The following is a 22,874-nucleotide window of genomic DNA, read 5'->3' as shown; positions in this document are numbered from 1 at the left end:
TCTCGAGGCTCCAGCCCGGGCTCGGGTCGGTACAAGGCGGACAGTGTCCCACGCCGCCTGGAGCAGTGTCATCTGGAGCAACATGGGAAGGTGGAACTTTATGCCCAATAAATAGGGTACAAAGTTATTTTTCAATCAGTGCCTGTATGTCAAATAGACATTAAGGCTTCGTCTTTACCCTCAAGCAGAGGTGAGCGTGGCTGGCCTTGTGGGCGCGGTTTCCTGTCCCAATGCTGCTCACCCCGAAATTGCAAGAAAGCACCCACCTACGTAGCCAACTGGGCAATATTTACAAGTCGGCCTTCATAGCGGGTTCTTGTGAGTGTGCCAACTTCGTGGAGGGATGCTCGGAACTGCGCTAATAATACCCGCACTCCTGACGCCCCCCGCGCCTCCCTTTCTTTCCCGGCCAGAGGTGCCTACGGCCTTCCTTATGGGACAGGCCCCGGAAAGTCAATCCCAGCTAGTTTCTTCCTTCCTCTGTCAGTCTATGTTGACTTGGACCTACTATATGCCTGCCGGGTCGGTGCAGAGCCAGACAGGACCGGGTAAACCGGTTAGGAGCCCCCGAGGGATCCCATATTCTTTACTTCTAGGATCAAGAGTCTGTTTCCAGTAGTGGAGACTGAGACTACCCTGCCTTTTAGAAAATTCTATGTGCTCAGGAGAAGCAAGTATTACTCATTTTGCAGACTTATTTTCAAGCAAACGGTCGGTTTTGCAATCATCTCCTTTTTCCTAGTGGGACCTCCTTTTTCTGGAAGAGTCATTAAAGGTCACATAATTCACTCCTTGGGTGTCCCTCCCTGGCACATGGTGATGATGATGGTGATAAACACAGCTAAAGCTTCTATTTTCCATCTTCCACCCTGTTCTAAGCAACTTACACAGATTAACTCTTTCAATCCTCAACCTTATGAGCAAGGTGCCATTTCTATTCTGATTTTACAGATGAGGAGAGGAAGTCAAATGAGGTGAAATAACTTGCCAGTAAGTGGCAGAGCCAAAATTCAGACCCAGGTGGTCTGTCCCAGTGTCCATACCATTAACAACTGAGGAAACTGAGGCCTCCAGGACTGGAATCCAAATGACCCACCAGCCGTCCATCAGCCCAGCTCACACCACGGAGTTTCTAGTTAGCTCAAGGAGTGCTATGAAAATACACACACACACAATCCCTCCCAAATAGGCAGATTTTATTCTAAAGTTGTTATCCATTCACTCACTCGCTCCACTGTCTCCACCTCCCAGATCAGCCTTTTTGTCATAAAGCAAATTGTTTCTATGATGAGACCTTAAAAACGCCTTTAATGTAAAGTCTATAAACTTTGTTTTTAGAGCATTCTCTACTCAGGCTATACTTAGCTCTTTCTGTCCTCTCCACCCACTGCCTTCAGTTAGTCCCTTCCTTCCCTTGCTCTGATCAGCACCCCAGGTCTTCAGAAAGCAGTTGCCCAAGGCTGGATGGTGGCCCAGAAGGCCTCTGCTAAACACTACAGCATGCTTGAAACCAGAGGCCAAATGAATCCCAGGCTGTGTTGTCTACGCTGCTCAGCCAATAGATGACACAGGACTTGGGTCAGAGAATAAGAGTTTATTGTCAGAGCACTGGTGGTCTGAGAAGGCAGCAGGTTAACACCTCCAAAAACTGCCCTAACATTCTCAGACCGGCTTGGGGTTTTTAAGGGAAAATCTGGATGTTCTTCTAGAGGCTACGTGATGGTTCCAGCGCTCTGCATGGAGCTTTCCCTCTGTCCATGTGATTCTATGGGGAGTCAGCAACCCAGGAACAATGATGGGATTAGCCTGGTAGATTGTGATCAATAAGCCTAAGGGTATTAATCGTAAATTTCAGGGTAATTTTCTAAAACGGAACTGGATGGGACAGGGGACATTCCCAGCTTAAGCCACAGGGGGATGATCTATCGTTAAGCTATAGGTAGGCCACAGAAAGGTGAAGCCAGGGACATGGAGAGGCCTCTACTTTGGGGGTGCCACCTGGGCCCTGCCTTCATGCTCATCGTTCTCAGGGTATTAAGTTTCTCAGGGCTGCCCTAACAAATTACCACACACAGGGTGACTTAAAACAGCAGAAATTTGTTCTTTCACAACTCTGGAGGCTAGACGCCTAAAATCAAGGGGTTGGCAGAGCTGCGCTCCTTCTGAGGGGAAGAATCTTCTCCTCCTGTAGCTTCTGGTGGTTGCTGGCAATCTTTGGCATTCCTCTGCTTGCCGCTGCGTCATTCTGTTTTTCTGCCTCCGTCATTGTATGACCTTTTCCTGTGTTTCCTCTGTGTCCAGATTTCTCTTTAAGGAATACAAGACATTGGATTTATGGCCATGCTCATCCAGTATCTCATCTTAACTTGATTACATATGCAAAGATATGAATTTGGCGGGGACGCTATTCAACCCAGTACAATTGCCAAAAGTCACTGTTAATAAAAATGTATTGCTTGAGTTGAGGATGCAAAGAGATATAAATCACAGTCCCTGCCCTCAAAGAAAGACACTGTAGGTACAGAGTAGTCCCTCCACCCAGAACCTAACTAACCAAGAAGATAGGCGATGCTAAGAGCCAACTGACAAGGCCAAATGACAAATCACAGGCCGAATGGCAGCCATGTTCGAGAAATTCAGCCAAGGGGATGCCGTCACGAAGGACACCATAAAAGGATTTCATTCCAAGAGGCGGGTTAGCCAAGCATATCCTTGAAGGAATGTAGGAAAAAGCAAAGATAAGTAAGGAGGGCTTATCAAAAAGCACAGCTCCAAGGAGGAAAGTGTGTGTGGCAGAATTTTCTGAAGTTTCACTGCAGAAGTGAGAAGCTGAAAGGATGCAAATACCTACCGTATGGAATATGAGAACATAGTGAATTACTTTGGCTATAACAATGGTATGCTGTAATGCCATAGCAATTAGCATGCTTTAAAGTGCTTCCTCCTTTCATTGATTTCATTTCATCTTGATGATAATCCTGAGTGTCATCAGAGAAAGGAATGTCATATCTTATAACCATGGGTCCTGGGGCTCCAAGGCATCAAGTAACTTGCCCAGGTCAAACAGCAAATCAGTTTTAGAATTGGTAGGAAACATACTGATTTCAATATTCCTCATTCAGGAGTTTCCCCACCAAATGATGAAGGCTGGGTCAGCCTTCCATTACTGAGTCGTTCTTGGCTCAAGGAAAGCATTTGAAACACAAGGCAACCCTGCAAGAAATGGAAAGCCTTCCTAAAAGCCCTGTGAATCCCAAATTGGAATTGTGATAAACCATCCCCAGACATCTGAATTGGTTTCACTAAAATTTCTAAGGATTTTCAAGTGTATTAAGGAGTCTTCTTTGGCCTTCAGAGACACCATAGGATCCAGTGGCCTTCTGCAGAACTCAGCTGGTTGATTTAAGCAAATGGGGGTTGAATGGAAATTGAAGGCAAGCAGAGACATTGGTAAGAAGTTGAGAAGTTGACTACAAAAGACAAGAAATTACATCACAAGATGGTGAGCCATCAGACACTGACAATCGAAGCTCAGTGTCCGATCTGACCAGTGTGGAGTCATGCCGATGACCAGATCTTGGCATGTTTAGAAAACTTTCTGATGAGACTTTGTAGCTATGGCTAGCAGCTGGAAGCAAGCAGAAAATCTAGCCTTGGGCTGAGTGTTTGATGATTTCATGTGTTTCCTTGGATTTTCTTTTACTTAACAAGCAGGTAACTTGCCAGATCCTCTGCTGGATGAGTCTTTTAAAGTATATTTAAGGATGAGATGCTTTTGAGTCTACTGTTATTCACTGAGTTCTTGCTTCTGCAAAGTACTGCACTGGTTGCTATGGGAGAATACAAAAATGTAAAAGACAGTCCATGACCTTGAAGAAAATCCCGTCTAATTTAGGAGATATGAGACATAAATTAAAAATGATGTAAGTGGGACTGCAATGGAGTTCATAAGCAGTTTCTTATCACTCAGTTGTCTGTTCAGATGCAACTTCTCAAAACCAGGCCTGGTCTAGCTCCTCTTTGTAAAACAATGGCCAACCCCACCTCCATAATACCTTCTAGCCTTTTATCCTGATCTACGGTCATTCTGCCGTTTATCACTATCTGAAATGAAATTGTTTGCTGTTTACTCTAGACATACTCTAGGCATAATAGCCATGAGGACACAGAGACATAGAATTTGATGTATTGCTGTATTCCTAGAACCTAAAACAATGCTGGGCACATATTAGGTTCTTATTAAATATTTTTAAATGAATAAAGTACATATTAATCAACTGAAAATGGGCTAAGATAACTTGGATTAATGTAGCATTTTCCACATTTGCCTGGTAAGACTTACTTAGGTACCTGTCAAAAAAATTCCCTGGAGATTCTGATTCAGTAAGCCGGGAGTGGGGCCCAGGAATCTGTATTTTTAAGAGGCATCACAGGTGATTCTTTTAACGGGACAGTATGGGAAACACAAGATTAATGCAGTGACTGATGGCAGATGGGAGAGAAAAGTGAAGTGATAAGAGCAGGTTCCAGAGGTGAGTGGCTGCTCAGTGGAATCATTTGGGGGACATTAAAAAAAATACTGATGCACAGATGCAAAAACTCCGGAACAATGAAATTAGAATTGTGGGGGATGGGCCCAGATCTGGGCCAGGTTTTAAAGCTCATCAGGTAATTTTGATGTGTAGTCAAGGCTGTAAACCCCCTAAGATCTGTAGAAATATTTTATAACATAAGTACTTCCAAGCACATTGCTATGTTGTGCTCCAGTGGCTTCCAAGTTCTTGTGTCCCTCAGCGGAAATCCTTGATCTTCTACTGTGTGGACAAAACCCCAAAAAAACAGTTTCCAGGCTCTCGGCCTCACATAGAAAGGTGCTGGCTCGGGTAGTAAATGGCCATCAACTGTGATCAGATGCCAGCAGCTGTGGCTAGTTGGCCGTCAGCTGTAACCCGTAAGCCATTGGCCACTAATATAACGGCTGTGGCTATGCTAGCAAGAAAGGAATGGGGGCTAGCGAGAAGATGGTGGCTGGCAAGCGCGGACTGCTGTTAGGCAGATTATGTAGATCCTGCTTCCTGTGTCTCCAGCCCAGCCGCCAGCGAGAATATATTGGTTTGATTCCCCTATCTATGGCTCCGTGGGTGTTCCTGTTTGGCCTTACCGTGTCCTGCGTTCTTGGGCGGGGAGTGGGAGCAGAGACCCTGCACGACAAATGGCACAGCGAGCAGGGTCCCCCGCGTGACATCTACTCTGGAAGGGGCATGTGCAGGGACTCATACAATAACCCAATTTGTGGAGAATTACAGTCACTTTTTGCTGTTGTAAAAAAAAAAGTGTTATTTAAAGCAACAATTGAATGTAATACCTTGTATATCATGGCTGGAGCAGAGAACACCTACAAGAATATTTTGATGAGAAAGCTGAAGTCCCCTGGGCAAAGCCTAGATGGGTAGGGGTGAGTCACAGAGAGCCAAAATGCTATGCTTATAATAAAATGGGGGAAGATACAGGAGAATCCTGACTTTCTCTTGTAGGCCTGGAGAAAGGTGATAGGTAATCCAGGAAAGAGTCTATAGAAGTGGTTCTCAACCTGGCTGCATATTAGTATCACCTGGGGAGCTTAAGAAATTACTGAGGCCCACACTCACTGTGAAAGATTTTGCTGTAATGGGGATAGCGCGCGTGTGTGTGTGTGTGTGTGTGTGTGTGTGAGAGAGAGAGAGAGAGAGAGAGAGAGAGAGAGAGAGAGAGAGAGAGAGAGAGAGAGAGAGAGAGAGAGAAGAGGGGGAGAGGGAGAGAGGGGGAGAGGCCGGGAGGGAGGCCGGGAGGGAGGCCGGGAGGGAGGCCGGGAGGGAGGCCGGGAGGGAGGGAGGGAGGGAAGGAGGGAGGAACACAGCAGGATTGTTAATCAGAGGCAACTTAGTCCTCATAATAACAACCGCTATCATTTATTGAGCAATCACTATACGCCAGCCAGTGGGCTGCCTGCTTTACACTGATTAACCCTCACAAACATCTCAGGAGGAAGGGACATTGGTAGCTCCATTTACAGACATGGAATGAGACATAGGGAAGGTCCCAAGCTTCCATAACTACTGAGTTTCCCTGAAAATAAGACCTAACCGGAAAATAAGCCCTAGCATAATTTTTCAGGATGACATCCCCTGGACGTAAGCCCTAATGCGTCTGTTGGAGCAAAAATTAATATAAGACTCGGTTTTATTTTCAGGGAAACACAGTAGTGAGTGGTGGAGCCAGGATGTCAGCCTAGAGCCTGCACTCTATCCACTGTCCTATACTGCCTCGTCCAAGGCTGGGTGTGAGGAGAACATCAAGGAGAAATTCCCTGTGGTCGAGACCATGTTCAGTCATTTCTAAGTTGTTTGCTGTACTGTGCTACATATAACCCCTTCCCCTTTCCCACCAAGCCTTCCGTGAAGCCTGCTCCACAGCTGGGGTGTGCAGTGCTTTGGGCAAGGATAGGTGGGGTGTGATTAGCATGAGGCAGAAGGATGTGGGAGGTGGCGACAGCACTACTGGCTAAGAGCATCCATCAGGGACCAAGGTGACCAGCAGGCTGATGGATTTTCACAGAAATGTAGCTACAATGGGAGAGCATGAGTCTGTTCTTGAGAAAATGTAGAGAAAGAGCGATACCTGAAGTGGGAGAGGTAAGTGGCCTTTGCCCTGTATTCCGACCGAGGGGCTCACATTATTCCACGTGGCTTCTAAAAGAAAAAGAAGTCCACAGTAAGAGAGCTAGGGGCTCTCTGGGCATGCATCACTACACAAAATCATTTGTGGCACAGAGTGGGCTCTTCCAAATTTGACGGTCTACTCTTACTTATCCTGCAGCTCCCTTTTTTGGTGGTGGTTATGGCGGGAGTGCTAAGAACCAACGTTTCCTTAAATCTATTCATTTCCATCACCAACATATCTTTTGGGGCCATTTTTACACAAAGAAACACTGTTTTGTTCTGTTTAATCTTTTCATGACACGTAACGTGTAGACAATAATAAACAGAGAACAAAAAAGCTGTGCTGAGATGCAGATGGTGGGGTTCACCCACCAGCTAGGTAACTCGCCTTACCACTTCCTTACCTCCAGCTTTGAAGGGACATGACGCAACTTCCGATCTCAGCCAAACTGCCATGTGTCAGGGAACCTTAAGGCGGCTTGTGAACATCTAGAAACAGAAATGTTAACTGCTTTTACCTTTACAAGCACCACTATTTACATTACAGCTTCAAATGTCTGCAACTATGGTCTGACTTTAAAGCCCCTGGCAAAGCAACCAAAATGAAAGAAGATAAACTTAAAAATATGTCCAAGGAAATTGGAGGTTCACCACCAGCCTTGAACTTAGGCCTTAAATTAAGACTGAGGCAACTTGATTTGGCCTCACATTCTGTTCCTCTGATTTAAGTGGTAAAAGAATTAGGGACATGTGTATATTATGATCAAGTTTAAGCAGAAACTTACATTTTTTGGCTTTTATGTATTTAAGACAGATATGTTCCCAGTGTCCTTCTGTAAAATAGGCTTCAACAAAAATGAGGTAAGAAGAATTAGAAGGAAAGGGAGTCCAAAGAAACAAAGGTGGAAGTTGTGTGCTGTGAGCCCTCATAGACTTGAAAATCCAAAGGGACTTAAAATCCAGGTCCTAAGGGCACATGCATTCATTTAAAAAGAGGATGGAGCCCGGGACAGTTGAGTTTGGGCAGTATCTCAGCTAAATAAGCTTTACTCGTTCTTTATACCTGGAACTCCCGAGATTGAAAAAGAGAGAGCCCAAGAGCACATACCACTGTGTTCAGGTTGAAACTCATCCCGGAAGACTTCTACATTCCGTTTTCCACCAATGAGTGGCTCCGCGTTCCCTCACTGCCTGTCATCCAACAAAGTGAGCAAACACTGACTTCCTCAGAATGTGTAGGTGGAAGACATCAATAGTCACCATTACTCAGCATGATGTCAACACTGTTTTAGTCATTTAACATATATTTTCAGGCAGATATTTTGGTTGAGAGAGAGGAAATATGTGGTACCTAACAGCATGAGTCCTGAAGCCAGATCACCAGGTTGACGCCTGGCCGTACCAGTTGGTAGCTGTGTGACTCTGGGCCAAGTTACTTCATCCTGTACCTCCATTTCCTCATCTGTAAAATGGGGATATTTCCTACCTCATAGGGTGTGGTGAGGATTAAATGAGTTAATACACGGAAAGTACTTATAACAATGACTGGTATAAAGTGCTCAGTAAACATGAGCTCTTACCCCAACCGCTTCCCCTCACATGCAGTTCGTTTTACTGGCAGTCTGGAGTCTTTACAGCTGACTACTCTCCGCACATGGGGACATACTTACTTCTTTCAGACAATCAAGGTAACCCTGCTTACCTGGCTAGGGACTGATTTAGGAACAGGCAGATGGTACAATTCTGGCCAGAAAATGGACAGACACCATTCTGGGTGTGGTGGTGTTCAGGGAAGGTTTTTTCCAAAAAGATGTGCATTGGAAGAAAATACTTCATTTCTTCTTCTAGTGATGCTTCTTTTAGTTTCTGCATGTAACGGCAGAGCCATCTTTGCACTGTGAGGGCAGCTGGAAGATGGAAACACGACATTATTGGGTTGAAGAATTGATCAGCCCTAAAGTTCTTACCTTACTGCTTAAATTTTCCTTACTGCTTAAGTCGTTTTGGGTAGAGTTTTCTGTTATTGTACTTGAATTGCTATTTCTTGAGCATCAGTGTGTTCGAGACATTATAGGAAATACAAAGTGTAAAACCCTAAACCTGATCTTGACAAGTTTTCCAGCTACTTGGGGGAGATAAGCCATGAAAAGAAAACTAATGATACCAAGCAGTACATATTAAGTGCTCGGTTTGGGCGCCCTGAGAAAGCCACACAGGAGGTCACATATGAAGAGATGGCTCAAAGAATAAGGACAACATATTATAGATGAATAGAGGTGAGAGGGAACATTCCAGGTAGTGTAAACAAATGTAAGGAGAGTCAGGGATTGTTTCGTTTGCTAAGGGTGCCATAACAAAATACCACTAACTGGGTGGCTTAAGCAACAGAAAGGTATTTCTTATAGTTCTGGAGGGTTGAAGTCCAAGATCAAGGAGTCAGCAGGGTTTAAATAATTCAGAGGCCTCTCTCCTTGGTTTGTAAGCGGCTCCCTTTTTGCTTACATGGTCTTTTATGGGCGCAAGTGCATCCCCGGGGTCCCTTGGTGTGTCCAAATTTCTTCATACAAGGACAACAGTCAAATTGGATTAAGGCCAACTTAACAGCCTTATTTTAATTTAATCACCTCTTTAAAGGCCCTATCTCCAAATACAATTACATTCTGGGGTACTTCAACACATGAATTTTGGACTTCAACACATGGATTTTGAGGGGACACAATTAAGCCCATAACAGGGACCAAAAAAAAAAAAAAAAAAAGTTGAAGACTGAGTCAAAGATTAGAGATGATTGGGAAATGCTGCTGGAAGGTTATCTCGGGACCGGAGAATAGGGGGCCTTGCCTGCTGGGCCTAGATTTTACTTTTGCTACAGCAGAGAAGTAAGGTAGGTCTTTAAGAAGCATAATTTGGCACCGTGTGCTGCAGATTGTTTTTTTAAAAAAACTAGGATTAGAGAAATGGGATAGGATTGCTGTTATATAGTCTAGATATGCACTGATAAAGGACTAAATTCAGGAGGGGAATTCAAAGGGACTGAATGAAAGAGAAACTGAGAAGAAAAGGACAAGATGCACAACGTGGGACAATTAAATTCGCGAATTCATCCTAGAAAAAGTGCTACATACCTCATTGCTGAATATCACTACAGTCACCTTCAAAGTACTCCCCTTGGAAGTTATGTACTGATGCCAGAGCCTAGTCCACCCTTCAAAGCAATTTTGGAACTCTTTTTCTGGAATGGCCATCAGAGCTGTTGTAGTATTACCCTTGATGCCCTGAATGTCCTCAAAATGTCTTCCTTTCAATATTTCCTTTATCTTTGGGTAAAGAAAGAAGTCACTGGGGGCCAGATCAGGTGAGTAGGGAGGTGTTCCAATACAGTTATTTGGTTACTGGCTAAAAACTCCCTCACAGACAGTGCCATGTGAGCTGGTGCATTGTCGTGATGCAAGAGCCATGAATTGTTGGCGAAAAGTTCAGGTCGTCTAACTTTTTCACGCAGCCTTTCAGCACTTCCGAACGGTAAACTTGGTTAAGTGTCCAGTTGGTACAAATTCCTAAAGAATAATCCCTCTGATATCAGAAAAGGTTAGCAACATCGCTGCAACAAGTTCGGGAACGTAATAGTCAGACCTTTGTATGCTTGTGTATCCCCAGCAATCGGGCCAGTAGAAACTTGTACCCTAATTGGTCAAGTCTTAAAAGGAAGTATTTTATAATTTTATAAGAGGATTGTCAGGCCTGGACATTGGGGTTCCAGCTTTCTTACAATTAGGATGACCTGTCTGAAAGGGAATAGGTTCTTGTTGAGTATGGAGGATCCTGGGGTTGTACCAGCAGTTAGTTTTATAGAAATATCAGGTAGAAGATAGGCTTATTAGATACTCTTGGAGGTCCCTTATACGGCAAGGGTCAGAAGCTTGAGGGTTTCATTTAGAACCCAGAATAGGCAAAACATCTAGAAAGCACCCCAAATCGCCCAGTCTTCTTGCAGGGATGATCTGAGGTAAAACCGTTCTCTGGATCCTATCTCTGGTTGGAGTAGACCCTTTTGCTGTTTAGTTTGGACAATACTCAGCGTGCTTCAGGGCTCTAGGTATTATGTCAGTTTCTAGTTAATATATAAAATTTTTAAACGGGCTTGGAAAATTAAGAATTTGATCACTAAAATAAAAACAGGATTGCAAGATTTCTTGTAGTATAAACTTAGAATATATGGTTTTTATAAATTATGATCACTAAATAAAATAACCTGTTTGTTAAGCTATTCTCTTAAAAATAGCTTTTAAATTACAAAATAAATGTGTGTGTTTGTGTGTGTGTGTGTGTGTTTGTGTAAGTTGAAAGTAAACTGCAAAAGTATCCTTCCACTAGGGATTAAGATGCACAAATTGGCAGTTACAAAATAGTCAGAGAGAGGTAAAGTACAGCACAGGAAATGTGGTTTGATAATGTTGTAATAACTGTATGTGTTGGGGAGTACTAGACTTAAAGAGGTGATCACTTCGTATGTTATATAAATGTCTAATCACACTATGTTGTACACCTGAAACTAATATATGTCAACTGTAATTGAAAAAAAAATCCTAGGGACCAGCACTGCATAGTATTATTTGTAGCATTCCAGACCTTTTACTCAACATACCCCACCCCACCTACTTATACATACAAATACACATTTCTTAGCTTATAAAGTATATATAGCATACATAATATAAATATATGTATGCGGCTATGTATATTATACATGCATTCAAACGCATATCATTTTTATTTAACACAACCAGTATATTTGCATTGTCTAACGATTTGCGTTTTTCACTTACTTATATATACAATTTTCATGTTAGTACCTATATTCCCAAATGGCCCATGTTTTAAATATCTCCTTAAATACTAAAAGCCAAATAGACCACCTCATGTAGATTATTCAAGGATTAGAAAAATAGAGTAGTCTAAGAAAATGATAATGGAACAAAATTCTTGTCAGTTCTCAAATATTACAACATACAGGATTATTCTATCCTGAACATTTTCAATGGATTCTCAAAAGAAGAAAAATATAATGATCTATTTTATATCTTTATACTTTCATTAACGGCAAATCTTTCCAGATATTTAATATTTTTATCTGAATAGAAAGAACATGCAGAGTACCAATTTCAAAATTTGGCAAAGGGTACATGTCATTAAAAGCCTTCCTTACCTTTCAGTTCCTCAACCTCATATTTTTTTCTCTTCACAGGTAACTCTTAACCAGTTTCTTGCATATTCTAAAGATGTTTAAGATTGTATATATTTGAAATGCAAAATTATCAAAAAAGCAACACTATATCGCTCTTCCCCCTCCCCTCCAAATTCTAGCATTTGCTAGAGTAATTTTTATTGGAATTTTGGCTTCTCTACTCAAATGAGAGAGAATGGATAGAACTAGGTCCCAGAGGCAAGAAGCTTATTTGGGAGCCTGGGATGATGAAAAGTAAGTAAAGAATAAGATGGCTATCAAAGCATTAAGACAGACCCTTGGGAAAATTTATAAAGTTCTGGAATATATCTTTCTTAAAAAACAAACAAACAAAAAAAACAAACTTCACGAAAATGTAGCAAAAGTCAAAGGTGAAGTACATCCTATTTAAAATAATCAGCCTCTAAGTCTACACTTGATTCATGTTTTTTGTTCTAAGATTCATCACAGCTGCAATTCTATCTATGCTACATTTTAAGGAACTTAAACATCTTTCAAAATTTCAAATTTTGATTTCAAGATAAATTTCAAAATAAATTGGGAAAAGTGTTGGGACTTTAAGTTCTTGTTTTAATTAGATTCATTTTCCAGACCAATCATTACTCTTATTAGTATCTTTACTTCCCTTAAGGGATAATAACTGTTATTTATACAAAGGTAGAGGTGTTGATCGAAAGATTAGTTTTTTTTAAGTTTATGTTAGTAAAAAGAAAGCCACAGAGTCAATATGGCTTATTTCAAAAATGCTTTTATTTTAATGGCAAAAAAGTATCTTGCTTCAATAGTTGAAGAGTTATATTTTTTCTTCCAACAGTAAACACACATCTTAAGTGCGTGTTAAAATAGGCCCACCATACTACAGAAGATGAAATGTAAACGTAAGTTAATAATATGAACAAATACTTAAACTATTAAAAAAACAAGGCTTTAGAATGTTAGCTCCTCACATTCCACATAGAACTTCCAATGCTGATCCATTATATGGCATGGGAGAAATTCTTGATTGCTGACTAATAGTATTTCATTTATTTGTAGATAATGTGGGATGCTCTGCATTGACTCTCTGGAAGTTCCTGTTTAAAGAAGTATAAATAAATTAAAAACTGCCTTTAAAAAAATAAGATTTATACCTGAAATCTATGTAAATTTACTAACAATTGTCACCCCAATAAATTTAATAAAAAAAATAAGATTTAAAGGAACTTATTGCAAATCCTAGACCCTAGTCAAGTTTATGAGCACACATACCGTATTTCCCTGAAAATAAGACCTAACCGGAAAATAAGCTCTAGCATGATTTTTCAGGATGACATCCCCTGAACATAAGCCCTAATGCATCTTTTAGAGCAAAAATTAATATAAAACCTGGTCTTATTTTCAGGGAAACACGGTAACAGGCTTTCTGACCAGGTTATTCCTCTCTCACTCCATTTTCTATACCAGAGATAAGCTGTAAATCAGCTTTGGCTGATCTTGGGAGAAAGAAGCCTGTTTGTAGTCTGGAAGTCAATGACCCTAAAACTGGTTCCTTACCTCCCTGACAGGCTGAGAGACTCCTTTGTCTGAGGGCTATCTGAGCTATACATTATTCAGCAAACTGCATCTCATTGCACAGCTAGCACCAATATGGGTGTGATCTTTGCCAGGCAGCTTCGGTTAGACATGCCATACAGTCCAAGAGCTTTATCCATAATTCTAAGCAATACAAATGTTTACATAATTACACATCTGTGTGGGCACCTGGTGTTTTTGATGCCTAGTATCTATTTATCCTTTCAATGGCAACCACACCTTAATTTGCCTCTGGAGAACCATTCTTTCCCCCACACTTGGCCCATGGGAAATTGTTCTCAGCCCCCTGATTTATTTCTATCTAAGTCAATCGGTGAGCAGGCATTGATTCAGGGATGAAAACACGACCCATCTAGACTGAGGTGAGATTCAAGAGATCTTTGTTGGGTCTTCTGGGAAAGAGTCACATCCATATTCTTCCCCCTGAACTTGAACCTGGAAACAGGTAGCTCTGGGATGATGAAAGGAGACTGGTTGGAATGCAGCTGAGAAATGGAAAGCAAGAGAAACTGGGTGCTAGTCATGCTGTTTGAAGCCTGGATTAAGACTGAAGACCTATTCCTGGTCTTTCATGTACATGAGTCAATAGAATTCCTCTTTTGGGGTAGAGGGTTAAGCCAATCTGATTTGGGTTTTAAACTGTCATAACAACCCAAAGAATTTTAACTTTTCTACACATGGTCCATACAAAAACACAATAATTCTCTTATTAGCAGCTTTGTTTTGTAGATTTTCTGAAACAAAGTTATCTCACAAAAGTTCAAGGTGAGGAGCATTCTTCTTTCAGAAAAACACCCACAGAAATAAGGATTTAAATGTTAAATTCATTTCATTAAGGTTAGCTCAGTTTCATCACAGCAAGGATTGGCCTTCTGCACAGAAAACAGACTGTCTTTCCAAGAGTAGGCTTTGCCTCAAAAGTCACAGACCTAAATACAGGCACCTATAAGAGAGGGCCAGGAGCGCATGAGGGGCTTCATCTTACTGGTAACAAGAAACCATCACCATAGCATTCATAGATTGAAGATCACCAACAAAACCACATGATGGGGGCCGGCCCGGTGGCTCAGGTGGTTAGAGCTCCATGCTCCTAACTCCGAAGGCTGCCGGTTCGAGTCCCACATGGGCCAGTGGGCTCTCAAGCACAAGGTTACCAGTTCGACTCCTGCAAGAGATGGTGGGCTGCGCCCCCTGCAACTAGAAACAGCAACTGGAGCTGGAGCTGAGCTGCGCCCTCCACAACTAAGGCTGAAAGGACAACAACTTGACTTGGGAAAAAGGCCTGGAAGTACACACTGTTCCCCAATAAAGTCCTGTTCCCCTTCCCCAATGAAATCTTAAAAAAACAAACAACAAAAAAAACACCCACATGATGGTACGCAGTCGCTCCAGAGGAAGCAACACGCCCATCTTTCGCCCAATCTTAGATGCTTGAGATGATGTAACACAATTGTTAGGAAAACAGCACTTTCAGGTAAGTATTTGTTTTCAATAAAACAATGCTAATGTTAACCATTTTTGTCCTTTTGCCTTACCATTCCCATCATCCATCTTTGGCAAGAGCAAATACCACATATCTTTCTGTAAAACTGTAAAGTGTTATTCAATATTACTTTACACTCTAAACTAGCTTTGCTCAGAGATGAACCTGGGCTTTTTCTCCCTTACAGGCTGTAGTGAATTAAGAGAAAGGGACCATCTTAGGCCCACCTCCTCTTTTTTGGCAGGGCTGACCTTGTTACGAAGGTCAGTAGTATGTGATGATTTTGATTTACTACATCATTCTCAACACGTTAGCCATGCCTCCCAGACTTAAGTGGTTGACATTCTGTTAGTAGCCCCGCATCTGGCTTCTCTTTCAAAGGAACACGGAGGGCATGGAAGCCCAAATCCCACCCCGATCTCCACTCAAGTTCACTGGCAGCATATTACATTTCTCAATTTCCTACAAACAGAGGACTTTAGGAAAACTGCAAGTGGCTCCTCAGTAGCCATTTCCTGGGTAAACCCATGGACATGAAGCTCTGGGAATATGCATATCATGTCACAAAACATAGCATTAACACCATCTCCTAGTTCATTACAGAACAGCTTCCTTCCCATAATGATCAGACAGGAAGGAAAAAAAAGGCCAATCCTCACAAAACACCTATTCTCATCACCTTGACCTCTCACCATCTTCTGCTGCCTTTTCCTTCTCCTCTACCACCTCTGCTATACTAGGTATCTCTGAACTCCGTCCACCATGGGCCTTCCTACCCATTTCATTCCCGCTAGTGCTGCCACATACTGTGTGCTTTCCCAGGATCCTGCACCTTTAGCTGGCTGACCACAATTTCCTTTGTTGTTATCCACAAGAAAATTCCCAATGTATCTGTGGGGTAGGGGGACAAACATAACAAAAACATACATGTACTGAAGCTGAGCTAAACAGAATAATCCCCATGTAAGGAAATGTAAGAATACAGCCAATTGATTGCAAATTTATAATCCCAGTTGAATTAAATGTTAAATAACTATACAATTGCTAGGTTATTTTATTACATAATAGTACAAGCTTCAAAATTACTGGAATAATTCCAGGCAAATAACATTCAAGGAAGATAGAGCCAAAGAACTAAACTAACTTTTCTTCTTTTTCTGAAGGTGAGCAAACCTTTGCTCCATGTCTATATATACACACACCTGAAAGTATGAATGCTAGTATATATTAGGTTGGTGCAAAAGTAATTGCAGTTTAAAAGGTTAAAAAAAATATGTATATATAAAATAAAAGGTTAAAAATAAGTGTAAAAACTGCAATTATTTTTGCATCAACCTAATATTTTAAAAATTGTTTGCTTTTTCTTTTAAAAAAAATGAAACATACATGTAGTGTACTTACTATACCTACTCTAAATAAATGAAAATATATTGTGGGTTTTATTATCAGTCTTTTGAGAAATAAACCATAAGCCGTAACTACTGTAGTCAAGGGCACAGTTTTAGAACTGAAGTTCTTTTCTGCACGCCCTGATCTGGACTCACTCTGTAGCATGTTCTGGGATGTGTCTGCTGGCTTGAGGGCTTCTGTGGCTGAGTTTTTAATGTTTTACCTGTGTATGTGCATGGAATGTGGCCTTTCCCCACATTCTGCCTGTCCTGCCTCCTCTCCTATGATAACAATCCAGAGTATATCACATCCTTCTGTAATTTCTTTCTGTGCTCTAATAATATCACAGTTGCCCAGCACTTTTTAATACTTTACTCCTTACACAACTATGTGAGACAAGATAAGGAAAAAATCCAATTAGTTAGAAAACAGATTTAGATTTTATTTTCTTGATTGAATAATTCACTTATAGTACTCAGTATATTCACTGTTACTTAACGTTACTTAACAGGTTTCACAAAATATAGACGCTTAAACAAAAAAGAAAACTGAACAATCCAGTCTGTGCTCTTACTTCAACCCTTACAACTCTCACCAAGCTTTGGGTCAGTGAGGAGAGAGGGGAACAGGTAAAGGGACTGAGAAGGACACACCTGGAAGATTTGCCTCCAAACCGCAAGTTCCCAAACACTGATGTTTTTCTTTTACTCTAGCCCTGCCAGTCATGTTGGAGGTAGGGAGTTGAGAGAGGGAATGAAGCACCAAGACTCAGATATCACATGTTTAATTAAATATAGGAGATGATTTTACTTGGGGTCCATTAGTAATTGTCATTGTTCCATGAAAACATCTTAGAAAAACTAAGCTGTTGTGATCTGCAGAAATAGAAACTGACAGGTAAAACACTGTTATACTAGGAATACACACACATACATACTTAAGCAGTCTGACACATCTACTATTTAGTTTTTCCAGTCCTCTCTGTGGGGAGGATTAAGTAGAATAGTGCTTGGACATCTAGTTCTGCTTAAGGGGCCAGACATCTCCTGGTTCTAGAGCCTAAAAGAAACAGGAGGACTTAAGAGGATTAAACATGAGGCTCTACCACTGAAAGAATTTTTGTGAATGAGAAATTAGAACCCTGAGAAGTAGTTAACTTAAACCTTTCTTTGGTCAAGTAATTGCCATCTTCTTTGTAATCATAACCATGGATATCTACTTGCACCTTTGTGACAAAGAATTTTTCCATTAGGAACCAAAGTAAAGACCACCAATCTACCCCACTGACAGATAGAAACCCTTCTCCATTTAATTTTCACATTTACTTGAAGTAGATTCCTTAGGCAAAAACAGTGGCCTCTGAGATCTGAAAATAAAATTTCTAAACAGTAGCATATTTAGCAGCCCAGTACAACCAAGAAAATAGCCATTTACATGGACATTTGGCTCTTCTTGTCCCTCATCTCCAACAAGAACTGCACAGCTAAGGAGCCATTCTGCTCATGCACAGGTAGGGAGAAATAAATCTTCCTCAAGTAGTATCACCAATTATTAGCTATTCTGTACCAGTATACTTAAATTGAATTGCTAGCTTCATCACCAGGCAAAATAAATGGGCTCATGCAACCATTCATGTTATCTAGTTGCCCAAATTAGCACTTCAAAAATGACGAGTTAATTAAAGTATTTTTAACTTTTATTCTTCTTTTTCCTCTATTTTAAAAAAATTTCCATTAGTAGATCAAAAGTGAAAAATAATTAGATTTGTTATTTTAACTGATGGTTTACTTCTGAAATATCACTGACCTATAAACTCTTCATTTAACCCATTTTACCTCTTTGGCTCTGAGTTTTATCATCTGTAAAACAGGCTCAAGATGAGTTGATATGTAAGGTTCACTTTTAACTAAGATTATTGAACTCAGACTTCTAGAACCCATTCTTACAAACTAAGCATTCTGCATTTCATTAGAATTATGGGACGAAACTTTGCTTACTCTATTTATAAATGGAAAAAGAACATACTTATACGTACGTTCTCATTCTAGATTAGAAATATAATTCCAATCAAAGGCAAAATGATTAAGAATTATTTTAATAGATTGTAAAACTACAATCTGGGGGAAAAATTCTATCCTGGCTATTTAAATACAAAGCTGAATGCCTTTTAAAAATAAGGGGATCCTAAAGGATAAGTATGGTGATGGAGTATTATATGATTTGATATTTAAAACTAAGTGAATAATTTGATATGGATCCACGTTGACAAGATCAAAAGTTGTCTGTGAAACTATACTGGAATCAAGAAATAAAGTTGAACATTATATTTTGAAGTTTAAAACTACTTAAGCCCTCATTCTTTGGGGAAAACTGAAATTTAACAGGTGGTACCTTAAGCTGAATTGGGTTTAAAGTACTTAATTTTATAAGTAAAGTGTGGTCTTTTGTGCCTTTGTTGTACAGACATGAATCCTGAATTCTACTAAAAAGAAGCTACGACGTGATCTAATGTATGTAAATAATCAGGCAGAAGGCCTGGCACATGGCTGGTGCTCAACAGATAGTTTTCTTCTCTTTCTTCCCCATCAGTAGCTGTATCCTCCACTTTATGAATTAGGTCAAAGGAGTATTAATCATGATGCCAGTATGAAAACAATTATGATGAAAATAATGAAAAAGAATCAAGAGTTGTAAATAGGAGCTGAAATAAACACCGTCTGCTCTGTTATCAGGCACCCATCTTCCTTGGGTGTTTAAGATTTAAGAAGTTCTTAACCACATAAAACAGAAGCACCTGTGAATATTTGTGCAATAGTACTTATACTTTTACACAGAAATGAAGCACAAAAACATCACTGAAATGATGAAAACTCTTTAGTCATTTATTTACAACAGATTACCAGTAAGAACCATTTTTAATAAAAACAAAAGAGAGCATGTTCTATTTTCTAATGAACAAAAGATGTTAGGCCCCATGAAAGAAAATTCTATAATTAGTGTGCATTAAATGATGGCTTGGGAAAAGAAAGATTTCAGGAAAATACTCTCTTTTTTTCCTCTTAGATGAATACATTTAGCCGAATGTGTTTTGAGTGTCTTGGTACTCTGGTGACAGGGACATAAATACAGAAAAGTGTCTTTCCTGGTAAACAAATAGTAAAATGTAATAGTATATTAACAGAATGTTGTTATTTTTTTAAAGAACTTTGTGAAAAATTTGTCGATATGTCTGTACACGGTGATCACAAATTATGTAGAAGTTTGGGAATGTTCATTTTTTCCTCCTTCCTAATTATACTGAAATGTTGGTGAAGAGTCCATCAATAACACAGAAGAGGAACTATAGCCAAGCAGGCAGCAGGAGAGAGGCTTGGGATGAAGTTGCGAAATTTCAAAGGAAAATGTACCATAAACTCACTCCATTTTAAAGCTTAAAAAAGATGTTAGAGATTGGTGCTTCAGTGATTTTATCAACAGAATTTCATTTTTAGAGGCTTGTGTTTATGTATTGAAAATCCTGGGTTAGAAACAACATATACCCTCAAATTTGTTAATATACTACATTTTAACGCTCGAGTCCATCAATAGATTGACTTGAGTTACCAATTTAACTAGTTTTTGTGTGGAACTCAGAATAAAGCTCTTCCATCATCTCTGATTCATTGAAGAAAGTTTTAAATGACAAGATTAAAACCTTTTATCACATCTTCATGACTCAGGACTTTCTTGATACTGTGTATCCAAAATGATATGTAGAAATAAAGTGAATATTAAGGTTGCTGCTGTTTGTCCCATAAAATGTCAATATATATAATCTTATTAAAGAAGTTTAGGAAATATTGGTTATCAAAGCTAGATATATTTCTTTATGATTTCTCATAAAGAGGGGAAGAAAGAGGGAAGGGTGAGGTAGTTCTCTTAAAGTTTCTGGTTGAGATAATGTGAAGGGACATCACACATATTTCACATTTAGATGCAGAAAATTCAGATAAATAAGATAATATTAACTAATCAAAATCCCATTTACCATTTGTTGAATTCTTCACCACAAATTCCATTATAGTCTGTGAGATCTAGTCATGTTCACCTACCGTGTTTCCCCAAAAATAAGACCTAGCCGAACAATAGGCTCTAATGCGTCTTTTGGAGCAAAAATTAATGTAAAACCTGGTCTTATTTTACTATAAGACCGGGTATCACATCACATCACATCACATCACATCAATCATAATTAACATAACATAACATAACATAACATAGCATATATAATGCTGGATCTTATATTAATTTTTGCTTCAAAAGACCCTTTGAGCCGATTGTCTAGCTAGGTCTTATTTTCAGGGAAACAGGGTATTAAGACAGCCAATCATTGGGCAGCCGGATGGCTCAGTTGGTTAGAGCACGAGCTCTGAACAACAGGGTTGCTGATTTGATTCCCACATGGGCCAGTGAGCTGCATCCTCCACAACTAGACTGAAGAACAACGATTTGGAGCTGATGGGCTTTGGAGAAACATACTGTTTCCCAATATTCCCCAATAAAAATTAAAAAAAAAAAGACCATCAATCGCTAGTACATCCAGTTTTAAAATAGCAGTCCTTTGGATCATAGTCATTCATTCATTCATTCAATAAACATTGTTCAGTGAAGCTACTGTGTGCCAGGCATTGAGAAATAGAAGACCCCATCAAAGTCCCTCTAAACTCAAAAATCTTCTCAGTCTATCAGGGGATTAAAACTAGGTAACCAGCAATTATTTATACTGTAGAGTGATATGTATAAGATTTGACCATCTATTTGCACAATAGTATGTTAGAATCTATACATGTCTTCCCATCGGTAGATGACTGGATTAAGAAGCTGTGGTACATTTATACAATGGAGTATTACGCAGCCATAAAGAAGAAAGAAATCTTATCATTTGCAGCAACATGGATGGATCTAGAGAACATTATGTTAAGTGAAATAAGTCAGAAAGAGAAAGACAAGTACCATATGATCTCACTTATATATGGAATCTAAAGAAAAGACTATGTGAATGAACTAATCAGAGTCAGTTTTGGGGACGCAGAGAAAAAACCGAGAGTGGTTAGATGGGTGTGTGGGAGGGGGTTGGGGATAAGGGGAAAGGTGAAGGGATTTGGAAGCAGCTGGTAACCACAAGATGGCCTCAGGGTTTTTCTTTTGAAAATTAATTTGGGGAAGGTATTCTATAATGTTGTAAAGATTTTGTTGGGTATCCGATGGACATGCGTCCTATTTGGGAGACCACCTCAGGGATACTGTGGATACCTGATCATGGCATTGTACATCAGAAGCTAAACATTAATGAATGCCAACTATAATTTTATATATATAATGTGATGGTTCAGTGTGAGGTCGGAGGGATAGTGGATGGGGGGAGGGGGGTTCACAGTATGAGGGATATAAATGATGAACGTCTAAGTATTACCTTGTTTTGTACACCTGAAACTAATAAATAAATTAATTAATAAAAAAAAAAAATAAAAATAAAAAAAAAAAAAATAAGTAACAATATGAAAAAAAAAAAAAAAAAAAAAAAAAAAAAAAAAAGAATCTATACATGTCTTATAAAAGTAAATGAAATTGAAGTTTCTCTCTTTTTTTTACACCTTGTCCAAATTTCATTTTTCCAACACCTATTTGCTTGATTCCTATACTGGGTAATCTAAACAAGACATGTGTGAAAATGAAAGAGAGCGCTACTAATAATTTTGCTGGATTAGGGACTGCCCTGGTCAAACCGGAATGTATGGGGAATTCTAGTTACGGGGAATGTAAATAGCTCTTTCTAGTTCCCCTTATGCCAAAAAACAACAACACTATTCTGAAATGTGTGATCAACAAGAGTGCAAGAGAACAGATTCTGTTCATGATCTGATGTAGGCTGATAAAATCCACAGGGCGTATTTTTCCTTCAGAGCCATGGCTTCCAGGACCACATTCTGATATGCAAAAGAGGGAGAAAGATTCTGTCCTGAACGCTTTGCTTGTAATAGGGTTAGTTTACACTTTTTTTTTCTAACTTGCCAGGTCTTCGGGTTTCTGTCAGGTACCACAAAACCAGGTACAAAAGAACCCTACATCAAGAAGGTTCAAACAGAACTCCAACAACAGCCCAGAGAACGCCAGCAGGGAACTGGGATTCCTAGTCCCAGATTAAGGCGGCAAGATACTGGCACCTCCATATCTCTCAAATTTACATTGATAGTTTTTGAAATATCTGAAGGAAAAGAAAATTAGGATTTCTAGAAAAAATTAGTACCAGGAAATTGTTTATATTTGCAGACAACAGAAGTAGCCATTCAGAACCCATTTTTTATTTCGTGCTCACTTAGCAGGGGAATTGTGAGTCCTCTGAGGAAGGCTGGGGTTGGAAATGCTTGCCTAGAACTAGAAAAATCTGAGGAGCAGGTAGCCCTTGTGATATAAGGAAGAGCTTATCTTTCTGCTTTGACTCTTGAGG

The 22,874-nt window shown here is 39.9% G+C and overlaps 1 protein-coding gene and 1 long non-coding RNA gene across 2 annotated transcripts in view; both read right to left on the bottom strand.

Moving 5' to 3' along the window:
* Positions 1 to 2,185: 2,185 nt before the first annotated feature.
* LOC308499923 lies at positions 2,186 to 7,236 on the bottom strand. Its single transcript, XR_013993653.1, has 3 exons — positions 7,103 to 7,236; positions 6,658 to 6,728; positions 2,186 to 2,307 (listed from the first exon to the last, which is right to left on the bottom strand). It is a non-coding gene; the product is annotated as an uncharacterized lncRNA (long non-coding RNA).
* Positions 7,237 to 12,870: 5,634 nt separating this feature from the next.
* ANKRD31 (ankyrin repeat domain 31) overlaps positions 12,871 to 22,874 on the bottom strand; it is a gene marked incomplete at its 3' end in the record, with an annotated part of 132,675 nt that continues 122,671 nt past the window's right edge. The window contains exon 25 of the mRNA XM_081053573.1: positions 12,871 to 13,016. Coding sequence (XP_080909699.1) covers positions 12,871 to 13,016 — 146 coding nt within the window. The remainder of the gene's footprint in view (positions 13,017 to 22,874) is intronic.

This window comes from Rhinolophus hipposideros, assembly GCF_964194185.1.
Source record: "Rhinolophus hipposideros genome assembly, chromosome: 7".
Lineage (NCBI taxonomy): Eukaryota > Metazoa > Chordata > Mammalia > Chiroptera > Rhinolophidae > Rhinolophus > Rhinolophus hipposideros.
Note: the sequence above shows the minus strand (reverse complement) of the source record. Positions and strands in the feature narration are given on the sequence as shown.